This window comes from Malaclemys terrapin, chromosome 2 (genome assembly GCF_027887155.1).
Source record: "Malaclemys terrapin pileata isolate rMalTer1 chromosome 2, rMalTer1.hap1, whole genome shotgun sequence".
NCBI classification, from domain to species: Eukaryota; Metazoa; Chordata; order Testudines; family Emydidae; genus Malaclemys; species Malaclemys terrapin.
The window spans coordinates 256,172,036-256,190,359 of NC_071506.1; the positions used below are offsets into that span (position 1 = coordinate 256,172,036).

The window sequence follows — 18,324 nt, forward strand, 5'->3', positions numbered from 1 at the left end:
GCTTAGAGGTAGCCAAAGAAAGTTTGACCCAGGTTTCCACTGCACTAAGGAGCTGGACCGGCCGACTTTGACAAGTCGGAAACACTGGCGAGATAACAGGCATCCTCAGGAAGCAAAACCTATCAGAACACGGTGATGTCATTGGCAAACAAAACAAATGAGCTCTGGGAAAACAAACTGTTTTCCAGCATTGTTGATCTTACCTCAAATTAGAAAAGCTGCACATCCAGTTTCTGGCCCAGTTTGAGAGTCTTAAAAAGAGAGCAATAGTTCAAGTCTCTTTCCCTCTCCCCACCCCCTATGGGGCACTATTTTGCTGTCATTTGCTTTTTAATATACACAGTTTTCATTTGTTCCTCATCCAGAACTTAATCGGATAATAAACCAGGACTGTGTCCATGAGCACTAAGTTAACCCTGCGTGTGCCAAATAGAATCAATGTGTTCAGGCAACACGTGGAGAGCTCAGTGTTTGAGGTCTTGTTTTAAATACTTTTTTGCCTCAAGAAGCTATTTTTGGGGTGAAATAATGCAAGATCTGAGCTTCTTACAGTATTTCCACAATCCAGGAACTATAATGTTGTGAGAGGACTAGATCTCACATTTCCATCTTGTAAAATGACTGCTTGAAAAACAATGCAAATATTAGAACCTACATACTCTTCTGTAACAAATCACATTTGAAGACCCAAAGAAAAGTTTTTCAAAGCCCAATCCCATATTCAAAAGGGATTTAGGCACTTAGGAGTCTTGGAAGTCAGTATGATTTAGGCTCCTAAGTCACTTACTGCTTTTGAAGACGTTACCTCTGAACCAGAGCATAAGAATGGCCATACTGGGTCAGACCAAGAGTCCATCTAGCCCAGTATCCTGTCTTCTGACAGTGGCCAGTGCCAGGTGCCCCAGAGAGAACGAACAGAACAGGTAATCATCAAGTTATCGAGCCTGTCGCTCATTCCCAGCTTCTGGCAAACAGAGACTAGGGACACCATTTCTGCCCATCCTGGCTAATGGCCATTGATGAAATCTCATGCTCCAGTGCATCAGCAGATTGCCACGGAGGTCAAGAAGGAATTTCTTTCCTGCATTGTACAATTGTCAGGTGTATTTGGGAGATATGTGCCATTGCTGAACATACGATACCATTCACCATACTAAATCAGATCAAGCATATGTCCCTGTTCTGAAGCAGGCTCCATCAGTGGCCTATGGAGCTGTCTGAAAGACAAAAAACATTTCGCATGAGATTTTGTAATTATAGCAATGTTCAAAATGGATGTATTTTTCAAACCCAATTCTGGGATCTCATCAATTTTTTCTATCAAAATGTTACCAGAATTGTATTTGAAATAGTTATTAAACTTTTAAATGTTGTCACGGTTTAAATAAGCAGTTTAATTAACATCACACAAACTTTTGTGAAAATGTTCAAGTTGTTGACAATTGTGACAGACCCAGACCAGTGGGGTACAGGAGTCTGGTAGAGGGCAAATATACTGGTCACTGGATGAGTAGTTTTCTGTTCCTTGAGTGACCAGAGAAGGGGCTGCACTAGAGTAATCAGGAACCTGCTAGAACCAGTTAAGGCAGGCAGGCTAATTAGGACACTTGGAGCTAATTAAGAAGAAGCTGTTAGAATCAATTAAGGCAGGCTAATCAGGGCACCTGGGTTTTAAAAGTAGCTCACTTCAGTTTGTGGTGCGAGTGTGAGGAGCTGGGAGCAAGAGGCGCAAGGAGCTGAGAGTGAGAGGGTGTGCTGCTGGAGGACCGAGGAGCACAAGCGTTATCAGGCACCATGAGGAAGGTCCTGTGGTGAGAATAAGGAAGGTGTTTGGAGGAGGCCATGGGGAAGTAGCCCAGGGAGTTGTAGCTGTCATGCAGCTGTTACAGGAGGCACTATAGACAGCTGCAGTCCACAGGGCCCTGGGCTGGAACCCGGAGTAGAGGGCAGGACCGGGTTCCCCCCAAACCTCCCAGTTGGCCTGGACTGTTGGTTCTTCCAGACGGGAAAATCTCTGGGCTGTTCCCCAAACCACATGGTGAATCTCTGAGGCAAGAAAATCCGCCAATAAGCACAGAACCCACCAAGATAGAGGAGGAACTTTGTCACACAATATTTTACAAAAAGTTCTGTTTTCAGTAAAAAGCCATTTTTCCTTAGGTAACTTTTTGTGCAAAAAATTTTGGATGGATCCAGTGGCTAGTCTCCTTTTTATCCCTCTTATGTCATGTTCATTTCTGCCTTGAGCTGAGTTTTTTATTTTGATGTTGGTGTTAAATCCTGCTCTCTTTTTGCTCTTGGGTGAGAACTTCTGCATCTGTTTCTTTAATTTGTCGTGTATACTATGGATGAGATGACATGCAGACAGGAATCTAATCCTATCCATATGCATGAAATATTGATTGTTACTGAGTGTTATACTCTTTGATGGGGTATCATGATAGCAATTTTTTTTCCCCAGTCAGCTTCAGAATGGTAGCTTTCACTCTCTTGGGCTGAAAGATTCATGATCATCTGCTGTTCACAGGAACCCTTCTCCACAGAAGCTCCACCGTCTCCTGCCAAGCACAGACTTTGAAGGAAGCTGAGATCTTGTGTATTAAACTAGACTCTAATGAATTGCAGCGCCTTGCTGTACAGGTTCTCTTCATTAACATGCAGTCTACTGATCCTCTTCAAGGCTTGATCAATAGTGCTCCTGGTCTGCTATCATGGAGCCAAGTTGTCGCTCCCAACCCTTCCAATACACTCAGGGCCGGTATAACCACTAGGGGAACTAGGCGGCCACCTAGGGTACCAAGATTTGTGGGCTCCAAAAAGCGGTGCCCCCCAATTTTTTTTACACTATAGTAGAGTCCCATTTTATCCGGGGGTTAGGTGCTAAGGTCCGTGCATAAGAGGAAAATCGTGTATAGTGAAAATTACCATAAAGTACAGTACACACAGTATACATAGTATACACTGTATACACGAGAACAGGGGTCATCAACCTACGGCATGCATGCCAAAGGTGGCATGCGAGCCGATTTTTTTAATGGCAGGCTGCGGGTCCTGGCCACCACTGAGCCCGCTGCCAGCCTGGGGTTCCGTTAGGGTGACCAGATGTCCCGATTTTATAGGGACAGTCCCGATTTTTGGAGCTTTTTCCTACATAGGCACCTGTTACCCCCCACCCCCTGTCCCGATTTTTCACACTTGCTGTCTGGTCACCCTAGGTTCCGTTCACTCAGCCGGCAGCAGGCTGAGCGGGCCGGCGGCCGGGACCCCGGCTGGCAGGAGCCGGCGGACGGAACCCCAGACCGGCAGCCGGCTCCTGCCAGCTTGGGTCCCGGCCGCCACCCTGCTCAGCCTGCTGCTGGCCCTGCTCAGCCCGCTGCCGGCTGAGTGAATGGAACCCCAGGGCGGCAGTGGGCTCATTTTAAAAAAAATTCGTCTCATTAAAAAAAATCGGCTCACGTGCCACCTTTGGCACGCGTGCCGTAGGTTGAGGACCCCTGTTCTAGTGTATACTGTGTATAATGTGTGTACCGTACTTTATGGTAATTTTCACTGTATGCAATTTTCCTCTTACACACTAACCTTAGAACCTAACCCCCGCATAAGATGTGACTCCACTGTATTCATTTTTTGAAAGTTTATAATAAGCGATACTCTGGCGGGAGGGGAGAGGGTGGTGCAAGGGGGAAGTTTTGCCTAGGGCGCAAAATATCCTTGCACCGGCCCTGAATACACTTTCACACGCTTTTGACCCAAATTCTTTGCATTACCAGTTTGGAGCCAGTCTAGAACTGGATGTGATTCTAAGAATTCAGTGTCACTATGGTGGGACACACCCTTTCCTGCCTGCCTCTGAATCACAGTAGTAGAGGGAATGAGCAGGATAAATTCTTTGTCATATTGCCAGGAGTAAAATCCCTCCCCACTGTTTCATAAACCAGGGAGATGGGAAAGATTTATTCGATTATCTAGGCCATCTCCTTGCCAGTGCCCAATTGTCCCCATTTTACATTCACTAGTGTTTTATTTCAGTTACTTTTAAAGGGATTTGTCAATTTAAAAATCCCACGTCTGTCTGAAAGTTTTGTACTTACTACTGTTAAAAATAGCTGCTAAGATACCATGACTGAAAGAAGCTAAGAAGGGGGATTTCTCTCTCTTTTTCCATTGGCTTAGTTTGTGCATTTGGTATCACTGTGCACATAGACAATTTCATTGTTTTTCCCATCTGGTCAGTCAGTTGGTTTCCTTTTTGTTGTACAAAACATCCACACAAACAAGTGTGATAAAAACATTTTAAAAGAAAATGTTAGTGTGAAACCACAACAAATTGGCTGGCGAACTCAAGGACACGTGCTTTACTTGAAACTACTTTTAACTCATTCTCTGAAACTGCTTAGATTTCAAGTGGACAGCAATAGGGTATGTCTACACTACGGGATTACTCCGAATTTACAGAATTCAATTTTTGGCAACCGATTGTATAACGTCGAGTGCATGCGGCCACACTAAGCACATTAATTTGGCGGTGTGCGTCTATGTACCGAGGCTAGCATCGACTTACGGAGTGTTGCACTGTGGGTAGCTATCCCATAGTTCCTGCAGTCTTCCCCGCCCATTGGAATTCTGGGTTGAGATCCCAATGTCTGATGGGGCAAAAAACATTGTCGCTGGTAGTTCTGGGTACAGCTTCACCCCTCCCTCCATGAAAGCAATGGCAGACAACCGTTTCACGCCTTTTTTCCTGGGTGAACACTGCAGATGCCATACCACGGGAAGCATGGAGCCCGCTCAGCTCAAGTCAGCAGTCATGAACGTTGTAAACACCTCACGCACTATCGTGCAGTTTATGCTGAACCAGGACCTGAAAAACCAAGCGAGGAGGAGGCGGCGACGGCAGCGCGGCGACGAGAGTGATGAGGACATGGACACAGAATTCTCTCAAACCGCGGGCCCCGGCGCTTTGGAGATCATGCTGTTAATGGGGCAGGTTATAGCCATGGAACGCCAATCCTGGGCCCGGGAAACAAGCACAGACTGGTGGGACCGCATAGTGTTGCAGGTCTGGGATGATTCCCAGTGGCTGTGAAACTTTTGCATGCATAAGGGCACTTTCATGGAACTTTGACTTGCTTTCCCCTGCCCTGAAGCACCAGAATACCAAGATGAGAGCAGTCCTCACAGTTGAGAAGCGAGTGGCGATAGCCCTGTGGAAGCTTGCAATGCCAGACGGCTACCAGTCAGTCAGGAATCAATTTGGAGTGGGCAAATCTACTGTGGGGGCTGCTGTGATGCAAGTAGCCAAAGCAATCACTGAGCTGCTGCTACCAAAGGTGACTCTGGGAAATGTGCAGGTCATAGTGGATGGCTTTGCTGCAATGGGATTCCCTTACTGTGGTGGGGCGATAGATGGAACCCATATCCCTAACTTGGCACCGGAGCACAAGGGCAACCAGTACATAAATCGCAAGGGGTACTTTTCAATGGTGCTGCAAGCACTGGTGGATCACAAGGGACGTTTCACCAACATCAGCGTGGGATGGCCGGGAAGGGTTCATGACACTCGCGTCTTCAGCTGTTTAAACGGCTGCAGCAAGGGATTTACTTCCCAGACCAGAAAATAACCATTGGGGATGTTGAAATGCCTATAGTTATCCTTGGGGACCCAGCCTACCCCTTAATGCCATGGCTCATGAAGCCATATGCGGGCAGCCTGGACAGTAGTCAGGAACTGTTCAACTACAGGCTGAGCAAGTGCAGAATGGTGGTAGAATGTGCATTTGGACATTTAAAGGGTTGCTGGTGCATGTTACTGACTCACTCGGACTCAGCCAAACCGATATTCCCATTGTTATTGCTGCTTGCTGTGTGCTCCACAATCTCTGTGAGAGTAAGGGGGAGACCTTTATGGCGGGGTGGGAGGCTGAGGCAAATTGCCTGGCTGCTGATTATGCACAGCCAGACACCAGGGCGATTAGAAGAGCACACCAGGAAGCGCTGCGCATCAGAGAAGCTTTGAAAACCAGTTTCGTGACTGGCCAGGCTATGGTGTGAAAGTTCTGTTTGTTTCTCCTTGATGAAAACCCGTCCCTTGATTGACTCATTCTCTGTAAGCAACCCACCCTCCCCCTTCAATCACAGCTTGCTTTCAAAGGAAATAAAGTCACTATGAGTTAAAAATCATGTATTCTTTATTAATTGATTATAAAAAGAGGGAGAGAACTGACAAGGTAGCCCACGTGGGGTTTGGGAGGAGGATAGGAGGGAAGAAAAAGGCCACTAAAAAAGTTCAAAATAATGACAGCCTTTTGTTTTGGCTGCCCACTGGGTGGAGTGGGAGCGTGCATGGAGCCTCCCCGCACCACGTTCTTACACGTCTGGGTGAGGAGGCTATGGAACGTGGTGAGGGGGGAGGACTGTTATACAGGGGCTGCAGCGGCACTCTGTGATCCTGCTGCTGTTCCTGAAGCTCAACCAGATGCCAGAGCATGTCCGTTTGCTCACGCAGCAGCCAAGCGTTGCAGCAGCCAAGCATTGCATCCTGCCTCCTCTGATCTTCCTGCCGCCACCTCTCATCTCGAGCGTCTCTCCTGTCCTCATGTTGGTCCCTCCTGTCCTCATGTTCACTGGCATCTTTTCTGTACTTTGATACCATGTCCTTCCACTCATTCAGATGAGCTCTTTCATTGTGGGTCGATTCCATGATTTCAGAGAACATTTTGTCTCGCGTCCGTTTTTTTCACCACCTTATCTGAGATAACCTTCCGGACGGAGGAGGGAGGCTTGAAAAATTTGCAGCTGCGGGAGGGAGGGAAAAAAGGTAGAGAAGTATTTAAAAAGATACATTTTACAGAACAATGCTTATACTCTTTCACAGTGAACAACACTATTCACATTACATAGCACATGTGATTTCGGCATAAGGTCGCATTTTGCATCTTAATATTGAGTGCCTGCAGCTTTGGTGTTAGAGATCACAGACGCAGGTCCGGGCAACAGAATTCGGCTTGCATGCGGCCATGGTAAGCCATTGTCTTTCGGCTTCTGCAGCCTTCATAAAAGCAGCGCCCTCCCTTTCCCACATACCAAGCAAAGCCCGTTGAGTGCTGCAGTTTTCCCATTAACGTGCAGCAGCAGAAACCAAACTAACCCCCCCCCCATCCAATTCTCTTTATCCCTCCCCCCCACCGCGTCACTGGTATCAGGGAAGATCCCTGCTAGCCAAACGTGTAAAGCTCAGCGCCAATGCCCTCCCCGCTTGGCTAATTGCAGGGAAGGATTTCTTTTCAGCCACAGGCAAACAGCCCAGTAGGAATGGCCACCTCTGTCCCCTTAATTAAATTCCCGTATTTCAACCAGGTTACCATGAACAATATCACTCTCCTGAGGATAACACAGTGAGATAAAGAATGGATGTTGCTTGAATGCCAGCAAACACTGGGACCATACGCTGCCAGGCTTTGTCATGCAATGATACCAGATTACTTGCTACTAGCATGGCGTGGTCAAGTGTCCTACCGTGGAGGATGGAATAAGGCTGCACTGCCCAGAAACCTTCTGCAAAGGTTTTTGGAGTACCTCCAGGAGAGCTTCATGAAGATGTCCCTGGAGGATTTCCGCTCCATCCCCAGACACGTTAACAGACTTTTCCTGTAGTCTGTACTGGCTGCAAATGCATCCCAAGTCCTCAGGGCAAATTAATCATTAAAAAATGCTTGCTTTTAAACCATGTTTTATATTTACAAAGGTACACGCACCAGAGGTCCCTTCCATGGCTTCATGGTCTGGGATACTGCCTTTGGAGGGTTGGGAGGGTACTTCAGTCAGGCTGATAAAAAGATCCTGCCTGTTGGGGAGAACGGAGTGCTGTATGCTCTCCGCAAGCTTGTCCTCCTCCTCCTCCTCATCTTCCCTGTCTGCAGAATCCTGAGATTACCCCCTCCTTGGAATCCACGGTCAGAGGTGCGGTAGTGGTGGCGGCCCCCCCAGAATTGCATGCAGCTCAGCATAGAAGTGGCATGTCTGCGGCTCTGCCCCAGACCTTCCGTTTGCTTCTTTGATTTTCTGGTAGGCTTGTCTGAGCTCCTTAACTTTCACGCTGCACTGATATGAATACCAATTGTGGCCTCTCTCCATCATGCCCTTGGAGATTTTTTCAAATGTTTTGGCATTTCGTCTTTTTGGAACATAGTTCTGCTAGCACAGAATCCTCTCCCCATATAGCGATCAGATCCAATACCTCCCGTACGGTCCATGCTGATGCTCTTTTTCGATTCTCGGACTGCATGGTTACCTGTGTGCTGATGAGCTCTGCGTGGTCACCTGTGCTGTCCACGCTGGGCAAACAGGAAATGAAATTCAAAAGTTTGTGGGGCTTTTCCTGTCTACCTGGCCAGTGCATCCGAGTTCAGATTGCTGTCCAGAGCGGTCACAATGGTGCACTGTGGAATAGCTCCCGGAGGCCAATACCTTCAAATTGCAGCCACACTAACCCTAATTCGAAAGGGCAATGTCAATTTCGGCGCTACTCCCCTCATCGGGGAGGAGTACAGAAATCGATTTTAAGAGCCCTTTATTTCGAAATAAATGGCTTCATTGTGTGGACGGGTGCAGGGTTAATTCGATTTAACGCTGCTAAATTTGACCTAAACTCATAGTGTAGACCAGGACCAAAAATAATCAGGGCTTCCACCCCTTTCTATTAGAAACTGTTCCACAGGATTAGAGATCTTGCAGTCAGGAATGTTTCCTCATATTGGACCTACATCTTCCTTTTCTTAATTTCATCCACTTACTCCTAGTAAAAGGAACTGGCCTCCCACCTGAAAAGTAGAAACCTTGGCTTTGAAACACTAGGAAAATTGCCAATATGTACAGTATGTGTACATGGGGCTGGATCCTTTCTATGTTTTAGCAATGGGAGCAATATAAGTACCTATAATATTTCTAACGTATTTATCCTCACAATACCCCTGTGAAGGAGGGAAGTGCTGCTAACCCCATTTTATGATGGACATCTGAGGAACAGAACAAGCAAGGGACGTGCCCCAGGTCACACAGAAGGTGTGTGTCAGAGGAAGAAATTGAACTGAGGTCTCCCAAGTCACAGTCTAGCACTCAACCCATTGCACTGTCTTCCATTCTGAATCTATCCTGACTCCATTTATACTAGTCTTACTGGGAGCTAATGAAACTAAGCCCTATCAATAATGTCAGCTATGCTGGAGACAGAGCTGTGTAGCACAGCTGAGGTACTGCAGTGTGCAGTGCCATTGACTGCCACTGGGGGGAGGCTGAAGCTTCTGCAGTCTCTGGATTCGGGATGTCATATAGGTGGCTGCCCTGAGTCGTCCTGGTTCTGAAGCCCATAGACTCCAAGGCAGCAAAGGGGGAGGCACAAAGCATGGAATACTGATTCCTGTAGAACCAGTTCTCTCTTGATGTGGAGTATAGGGCTACCTGCAGCCACAGTCCTTCCCTGCTGCTTCTACTTCTCCAGGACCAGCAGTGTACATGTGGGTGGGCAGGTGGGTTTAGCGTAGTTCTGAGTTAGTTGTTGGTGGATGTCTGGTAGGAGGGAGGCAGGTTCTGTGCTTGCAGAGGAGTTTTCTGATGTGTGTGTGTGTGTGTGTGTGTGAGAGAGAGAGAGATGGATGAGGGGGGGAAGGTTTCAGAGCTGAAGGGCTGGTTCTGAGATGTGGAGAGATTAGGTAAGCAGTGGAAGGGCTTTTGGATAGATATGAGGGTAGGGTTGCCACCTGGCCACATTTTCCCAGGATCGTCCCTTTTTCTGAAGTAGCTGTCCTGGGAAATGCTCAATACACACAGCCGGCTGTCAAATTTTATGGGCTCTCAAAATCATCCCAGTTGTCCTGGGTTTTTGTACTTCAGAGGTGGCAACCGTCGTGGGGGGCAGGGTCTGCACTGGTTGGGTTGGAGGAAGCTGGGGAGGCTTGGGGAGGTTCTGAGCTAGGAGTAGGATGTGCTGGGTTACAGAATTGAGTTCAGGAGGCAATTAAATCCTTTAGTGAATGAGGATGGGGGTGACTTAGTGGTGAGTGTGGGAATGGGGAGACAGCAGGGAGATGATAGGGTAGAGCTATCTAGGAGGGAAGGAGGGGAGGGAGGAAGGGAGAGAGGTTGTGATGAGAAGAGAACTGTGTTCACCCACCCTGCCCTTTATGGTGAAGTGTCTCAGTTTTTCACTCTGAAGAGCAGGGCACTGATGTGGAAGAGGGTATCCCCCTACTCTCCCCTGCCCCATATCCCCACCAAAGGACTTTCCTGTAACACCTCCCCAACGCTACCCCAGTTTTTTATTTTCAAATATGATTAACCTTGAGGGGTTATTTTGGGCACCAGCTACCACTGGGTTTTTCCCAAGGTGTAACTCCACTGATTTCACTGAAGTTACTCGTGACTCTCAGTATTGAAAGTGAGATCAGAATAAGACCCATGGTCCAAAGGTTTTGTCTATTTCTAAATTGCCTGTTTCTCTCTCTGCATATTGCCTCCTTCAACCCCTGACAAATATTGTTTTCACTTGGCCACTATCCACAGCAGTAGGAGAGAAAGGGTTAATATTGACCCCCAAGCAATAATAACAGGAAAAGCACATTTCTTCCTTGCACCTGTGCGCTGTCCAGTGGGCATTCTATTGTTTATGCAGTCACAGTGGATCTTTTTCTCTTTAGAGGTTGAATAGCTCTAGCAGCCAGCTGTTCTGTCTTCTGTGATTTTTACCTCCTCTCACAAGTCCAGGTCTTTGTGTTCTAGAAACAATTAGGAATAGAGAAATCATTTGAGTTGACCTGATCTGGCCCCACCTCCTGTTATTGAAGTGTTTAAAAATAAACAACAAAACCATCTTTTCCTTTAAAGAAAGGGATTCCACTCCTTTCTTCCATTAATTTGACTAGTACCTCTTGGCTGGCTTTTTTATCCCTGTGACTATCTGCTGATCATTCTACTCTTCTAGTACAGTGTAGCTTTTAGTAGGTTTGAGGAGCCCTGTTTTGGCCCCAAAAAAACAAACCAACCAACCAAACAAACAAACAAAAAACCACCACTCCACAAATGTTACTGGGAAGTGTTTTATTTCTTTAAAGTGTACAATACCACATATAGAGGGGACAGGGGACAGATTTCTTAGGCTCTATGCAGAGACTGGTGTAGATTCTAAACCGGTTTAGAAAGGAGCTATTTTCAAACCCTTAAGTAACAATTACATGGTCTGCGCAGGCACAGTTTAAAGTTTGGTTCTGTGCTGAAAACTGACTTCTGGAACACACCAAGTAAATTTAGTGCCTACTCCATATAAAGTGCCTCATATTGATAACAGTGAATGAAGTGCCTTCTTTAGCACAGAGTAGAGACTCTTTGTAAAGATCAGCCTTGGTGACAGAACCCAGGAGTTCATGCACCAAAGCACTGGCCTCTAGCACTTCAGCTGAAGGAGAAACTTCATTAGCTTCTAGAAATAGTAGGTTCTTATTCTTTATGCAGACGTGCCACTACTGGGGACATATAACACTGAGCATGTTATACAAGCCCCCTATCAAGTGTCCTATTGAGTGTCTTACTCAATGTTTTTGCTCCCTAGGCGTATTTCAAGTCTCATCCACCCACTTCAGTGATGTGGCAGAACAGCACAGTTAAGAGATGGTGCGCTGGAATCTATTCATCTACAGAAGTGTTTACCAAGTTCCAAACCTTTGAAGACTTGGTACCCCATAAATATAACAAGCTAGAAGAGTAGAATAGACAGTAGGTTACAAGGGTGAGCTAGCCAAGAGAAACTGTTACAGATCAACTAATTTGATCTGCAGAACCTATTACTAATAACAATGTGCAATCAGCAAAGAACTCAGGCTGAGTCTGTAGGGCTGGCAGATAGGAGGAAAAATCTTAACTTTGGATTGATTCCATTTGCTTTGGAAATCATTGTGCAACAACACACATGGCTTCAAATGCAGTTTTCTTGGCTTCTTTGATTTGTACTACACCTATTGGCTGATTACAGATTTCAACAGGCCCACCTAGGCAATAAAGAACTTTCCCTGAAAAGCAACCTTTAAAGACTGTAAACAAGGGAGTCTAATTGGGGGCACAGCAGGACGTCAGCAGTGCCTTTATGGGCTAACATAATAAACTTTTTCTCTTTTCTTGTTGCTATGCATTATTTTTGTGCTTGTTCACCAGCTAATTTTGATAGAATTTGCAGGGCTCCAGGAGGAGGCTGTGCTGTTCTGCAATCTAACCCCCCTCCCAGCATAAAGCACAGCTCCACCTGATCAGAGTAAAAACCATTTTTGGAGAAAATGCCTTTCTCAAGGGTTTGCTTATCTCCAGTGCAAAGCTTCCCAAGGCTTTATCAAAATCTGAAAGCTGCAATCATCACCAAATTCTTCACTCAAATGGACTGACGCAGCAGCAGCAGCTCTGCATCTGTTCCCTGGCTGAACAAATTTAGGTATATTATCTAGGGAAGGTCAACACATGATTCATCAGCATCTGCATGCGCTTCAGTCTTATGTATTTTATTATGTTGAGGCGAGAGAATGAAACTCTGCATCCAGTAGCCTGCAGATTGAGTTAAGTTGTCTTTCCTTATTAGAGCAGCCTTCTGTTCCCTCTTTCAGTGATGGATTCTGCTGGAGAGAGCTTTCTCGTGGCACAGCAGTGAGTGAAACCAGCACAACATGTTCAGTGTGGAGGACCTCCTGATTTCTCATGGATACAAATTGTCCAAAGATCCCTCTGCTTCATACGAGAACAGAAATGATGGATACCAGCCTGAGATTACAGAGAATAGAACTAGTCGGGGAACGCTGAATGGGTTTGAGACAGACTCTGGAGCCTACATTTACAACAAGAAACCACTGGCAAAAGGCAACTTGAGCAGCAGTGAAGGCAGTCATGGGAGCCAAGGGAGGCATGCTGGTCCTGGTTACCACCCAGACCTCCGGGGTTTGTCCACATTTCATACTTCAGAAGGGGGGTAAGTGTCTGTGTCACGCCATGGCTTGGCTTTCTCCTCTCTTCCCTTTCATTCTGGCAGACAACTGAGCATGACTTCAGCCCCACTTACCCTCTACCTGTGATAAGTGAGCATTTCTTTGCTTCCGTGCCTGGCAATGCACTGAAATATTACATGCAGCACACTAACATTAACACACCTTTTTGTAGCGTGTAGTCTTTATCAAAATAGCAGAGAGAAGGGGAGGGGGCAGTTTAATGAATCAGTAACACCCCTTACAAAAGGTCTTGCTGGTGGGAAGGAGAAGCTCAGGTCACATAGGATATGTCTGCACAGTAACTCAACACCCACGGCTGGCCTGTGCCAGCTGACTCCGGGTCATGGGGCTCAGGCTGCGGGGCTGTTTTATTGCTGTGTAGACTTCTGGGCTAGGGCTGGAGCCTGAGCTCTGGGACCCTGCCACCCTACACAGCAATGAAACAGCTCCGCAAGCCTGAGTCAGCTGGCCTGGGCCAACCTCGGGTGTCTAGTTGCTGTGTAAACATATCCTATGTCTACAGTGTAAAGCTAGGGTTAGTGGGACTCAAGTTAGCTGACCTGTATCAGGAACCCTGGGCATTTTAACCCTAGGTTAATAATTTTCTGACCTGTGCTTGAACCCAGGGACCTGTAGTGCACACTGCAATGCACTGACCTGAGTCAAACATATCCCAAAGTGCCTAGGAACTCCTCAGTGTCGACATTCTAGCCCTAGGAACATGGTGCAGTATGGGAAAACTCTACTGCCCACCCTGTGCTCTTGATGGGACTCAGGTGCCCCTACGGAGCACATGAGTACATAAAGCTTGTAATTAGTTCCTTTGGTGGCTGTCTCAGTAGAATGACTGCAGTTTGAGGAGGCTTTATACTGAATTACCCTCTAATCTGAGAATTGAGCTCTCCAGCTCTAGGCTGAGTCACATTGGCAGGAAAACACCCATGTGCACCTGTTCTGAGGACAATTAGGACACCAGTCTCCAGGGCTGGCAAACTGTTCAAATGAAACTTTGCAATTCTTAATGTTTAAAATGGGATGTTCAATGAAGGGGTTTCAAAGGAAAAACACACAAGATTTTGCTTATGAAAATGAATAGTTGTAAAACAGAACCCAGCTCCTTATTTCTCATGTGTGTGTTGATCTCTGGTGGGTATCCAGCTGAATTCAGCTACTTCTGGGGGAGTTCCCTCACCAAAGAGGGTCACAATCTTTATTTTTGGGCAGCTCTCATGGAGTAAATATGAGAAGGTGTTGGTAAGTTCTTGTTAAAGCAGCTCAAACTCAGTGGAAGCTCTTGTCACCACTTCATAAAATGTGCTTGCACCACTGCACCTCCCGTCGTGTACAGTGTGTGCCCTTTTGAACTGGAATAAAATGGACAGGAAGGACTCTGTCTAGAACGCGTATGGAGTGGTCAAGTTTTTGCAGCCGCTTGTATGCTAAAAAGGAGCAAAGAAGAGAGGCTGGGAAGGTATTTAAAGCATGGCAAAATATACTGTGTGGTTATCAGAAAAAGAGGATCAGTTTCCTCCCCACCTTCCTCTGTCCAAAGGGTTTGGAAAGTGTTAAGGTCCTGGGTGAGCAAAGGGGATCTTGTCTTGGGACGTTCTCCTCCAGTGCTGGCCTAAGTCACCTGTGCTGCCTTCAGTAGCACAGCAGTGCTGCACCCCCGGGCTGCCAGGCTTTTCTCCTCTCTCCTCCACATCTCCTCCCCTGGCAGGTCACCTGTAAGCCGTTGATCTGGGCACAGAAGTGTTCTTTCTTCCCAGCTGGAATTACTGAAAGGAGCAAATTCAACAGCTGTGCAGCAGCAGTAAGGCAGCCGGGGAGCTCAAAAAGATCTCTGGTCTAGGTGTGGTTCCAAGCTCGTTTGCCCCCCCCCCCCCCCAAAGGGACCAATCTTTAAAGAATGAGGCTGGGGAGCCAGTGGAAGAGGTTCTTTTAAGAGCAGGCTTTCCCTCCGTTGGAGGGGGAGAGACTAGTCAGCAGCAGCAAAGTAATATACTACTAGAGATGGAAAAATGGCAAACAAGGACCAAGCATATGGAAGGTGGAAGGGAGAACTATGGTTGGACTTGGAGCTGGGTACATTAAGGGCACATCAACATTACAAGGAAATACTAGCTTGCTTGTCTGTCATAGCCAAGATGTAGGGGGGATGTCTTTTAATGCTAGTGTGGATGGGGAAAATATGGCATACTGGCTGTGGTAGCTTTTAAAAAGAGTAGAGTTAAAAAACAGGACTGGGGTGTCCACTCAGTGTGTCCCTCCCTAACCTCTTATGAAACGGGAAATAATGGAGTAGAACCTCTCTGCTTACCCTGTAGTTTTAATATTAAATCTTATTTTTAAAAATGAGCTCCCTTTTGCCCCTTAAAATAGGGACCCAAATATTGGGCCTGAACTGCCGTAGTTGTGGCCCTTACATTAAAATAGGTACCTCTCTTTTTATATGTAGCGAGTCCTACTACACAGCAGCCCTACTAGGAAATCTTACAAGCACCAGCAGTTATTGTCTATGGAACGCATTTTGTTTAAACTCCCATGTTTTCTGTCTTGCAATGTATTTCTCTTGCATCCAGAGAGAAATATTAGAGCTTGTGCGGCAATCACTTGTTGCGGGGATGATCTTGCAGACACTCTCTCTTCCAAATGGGGACACTCAAACACCTCTAGAGGGCAGAGTTTATTTTTCTTTCAGCTACTGATCTAATTAACATTGGTAGCTAATTAGGTTGGCTCCTGATGGAAACTCAAACAGTCCCCATCCTGTCATTAAGCAACGGCCTTTTCTTGTGTCTGGTTGTTTCTCCATCTCCTGCTTTGGAAATGATTTTTTTTGTGTGTGCCCTCTATTCTGCACCCCGGTATGAGGCCTTTGCTCCTCTTACTCGTGCTTTGCACCACCCCCTTCAGGGCCTATGCTTTGCACTCCCTCCCTTGAGCCCTAAAACAATGTTAAGGAAAGATGACTCTTTCCTCTCCCAGACTGCAGCAGCTGGCTTCACTGGCTGAAAAACTGAGATGGGGTGGAGCCAGAAGCCTCCGTTAAGCAGTGGGTTTCCTTCTGGGGCTGGGGGCCATGGCCCCACTTTTTACTGGCCGTAAGGATGAGCAACGGGGGGAAGGGGCAAGGGGCCAGAGAGTAGTGAGCGGGGACGGGGTCTTTGGCAGGAAGAGGCAGCACAGATGCAGGGCCTTGGGGGAAGGGGTGGTATAGGGGTGGGGCCATGGTTCGGGCACCGGTGGCCCTCCGCTTTTAGGGAGCTTCCACCGCTCTTTTCCTGGGGAGCTGGTGGTTTGAAGCTCTTCTCCCCATCCTGATTTTCAGCAATGACCAGTAGAACTAAGGTCACATGGTTGTTTCCCCCTAACCAATTGGACCAGTGGATGTAGAAGCAATAGTGGTGAGGCTTGGAAGCTGCTTCTTTCCTCCTGAGCATGGATCAGAGTCATAGCCTTGGGTGGGCCTGGGTGGGCTGCAGCTCACCCACTTAGCATCCAGGCCCACCCAAATCGGGGCCAGAGCCCCCCAAATCCACAGGCTGGGAGGGGGTGAGTTGTCCCAAGCAGGGGGCGTGCCTAGTGGGGGTGGGTCTGGGCAGGGCTAGTGCTGGGGCCGGAGACTGGGGCAGCAGCACATGGCGCTGGCTGGAAAGGAACCCAGGCAGATAGACACCGAGCCCGGGGCGAGAGGGATGCGCGGAGCTCAAGCCCCATCCGCCCCATGCACACGCCTCTCAGCCTGTGTGCTCTGGGCGGTCTCATCTTCTGGTGCTCGCTGAGTGGTAAGGGCCAGCTTGAGGGCGTGGGGGAAGGCGGGCTCTCCATCCCTCCTCCTCCCCCTTCCCCTACACCCTCCCCCGTCATTGCCCGCCCACTCAGGGCCTACCCAATTTTCCTATCCTAGCTACGCCACTGGCAGGGATTCTAGTTTTACGTGATTAAAAACTAAATTCTCTGATTTAAAACAACTTAAAAATCCACGTTTTTCCACAATTAAAAGGAAATGCTGAACTTTAGTTTTCCGAGGCAGCTGGGGCTCGGGCAGGCAGCCCCGCACGATACTTTCAGAGATACTGGGATTTTCAGTAAAGTTTAATTAATGATTGATATATGTTTTTATTTTTTCACAAAATATACAAACTAAAGATTCCATGTTTTTCCACAGAGAACAGATTTCTAGGATTTCTGCTGATTAGTGATTAGCAGAATTGCCCCCAATCTGGGATATAGTAGATTATGGAGACCTGTACAAAACTACATAATTCCTACAGTTGTGGGGTGAATTTAAAGCCCTGTGGCCTCCTCCATGAAAATATTGTTCATAGGCTGTGTTGAGGACTAATGAACATACAGTGTTTTGAACACCAGATACTGCATAGTGATTGTTATTAGTGTAACCAAGTCACACTTGTAAATTCTGATGGGTGATGACCAGAGACTGTGCTGCCTAGTGGATAGTGTTGGCAAAGGCACGGAGTTCAAATACTACTACAGTTGCTCTTTTGTTTAAAAATTTCCAAAATTGTGTTTAAAAGTTTGTCATCAGTGTAATTTCAGATGGAACTAATTCACACCACATCTAGGGAAGTAATCAAAGAAACTCTGATCCAGAATATTTCCAATGTGTGTTTTTTAAAATAGAGATAGCAAATGGGCATGACAGCACACGTGTACTAGCTATAGCAGTCATTCTCGAACTTCTGTGCTGGTGACCCCTTTCACATAGCAAGCCTCTGTGTGTGACCTCCCCTTATATATTTAAAAGTATTTTTAATTTATTTAACTCCATTATAAATGCAGGAAGCAAAACGGGGTTTGGGGTGGAGGCTGACAGCTCACGACCCCCCATGTAAGAATCTCATGACCCCTGGAGGGGTCCCGACACCCAGTGTGAGATCCCCTGAGCTATAGGAACAGCTGTATTAGAAAAGAGTTTTTACCACATAGGTCATGATCCTGTAAACACCATCCAACATGATACGCCCCTGGATCCCCCCATGCTTATGGGACTAAGCACTAGAGCACCAGGGAGTACGTGTTTGCAGGATTGGGTCCTGAATAAGGTATATTTAGAACTTGCACAGCACCTCTAGCCAAAGAGCTCAAAGTGCTTTACAAAGCTGGGTATTAGCGCAAATTTACAAATGAGGAAACTGAGCCACTGGGAGGTTAAGTGGTTCGAACAAGGCCACCCTGCAAGCTACTGGCAGAGTGGAGAATAAAATCTAAGTCTCCTGACCCTACTCTCCAGCTCTTAATGGATTGGCTAACAAGCTTTCCTTATTACTGATTTATCCTGTTAAAT

The 18,324-nt window shown here is 46.9% G+C and overlaps 1 protein-coding gene across 8 annotated transcripts in view; it reads left to right on the plus strand.

Moving 5' to 3' along the window:
* The window catches only part of JCAD (junctional cadherin 5 associated), an 86,218-nt gene that overhangs the window by 53,739 nt on the left and 14,155 nt on the right, over positions 1 to 18,324 (plus strand). For 6 of the 8 annotated variants that reach the window (XM_054020829.1, XM_054020828.1, XM_054020825.1 and 3 more), the window contains one exon: positions 12,639 to 12,997. The exons of the other annotated variants lie outside the window; for them this stretch is intronic. In XM_054020829.1, coding sequence (XP_053876804.1) covers positions 12,699 to 12,997 — 299 coding nt within the window. In that variant the 5' untranslated portion in view covers positions 12,639 to 12,698. The remainder of the gene's footprint in view (positions 1 to 12,638; positions 12,998 to 18,324) is intronic. 8 annotated transcript variants of the gene reach the window in all.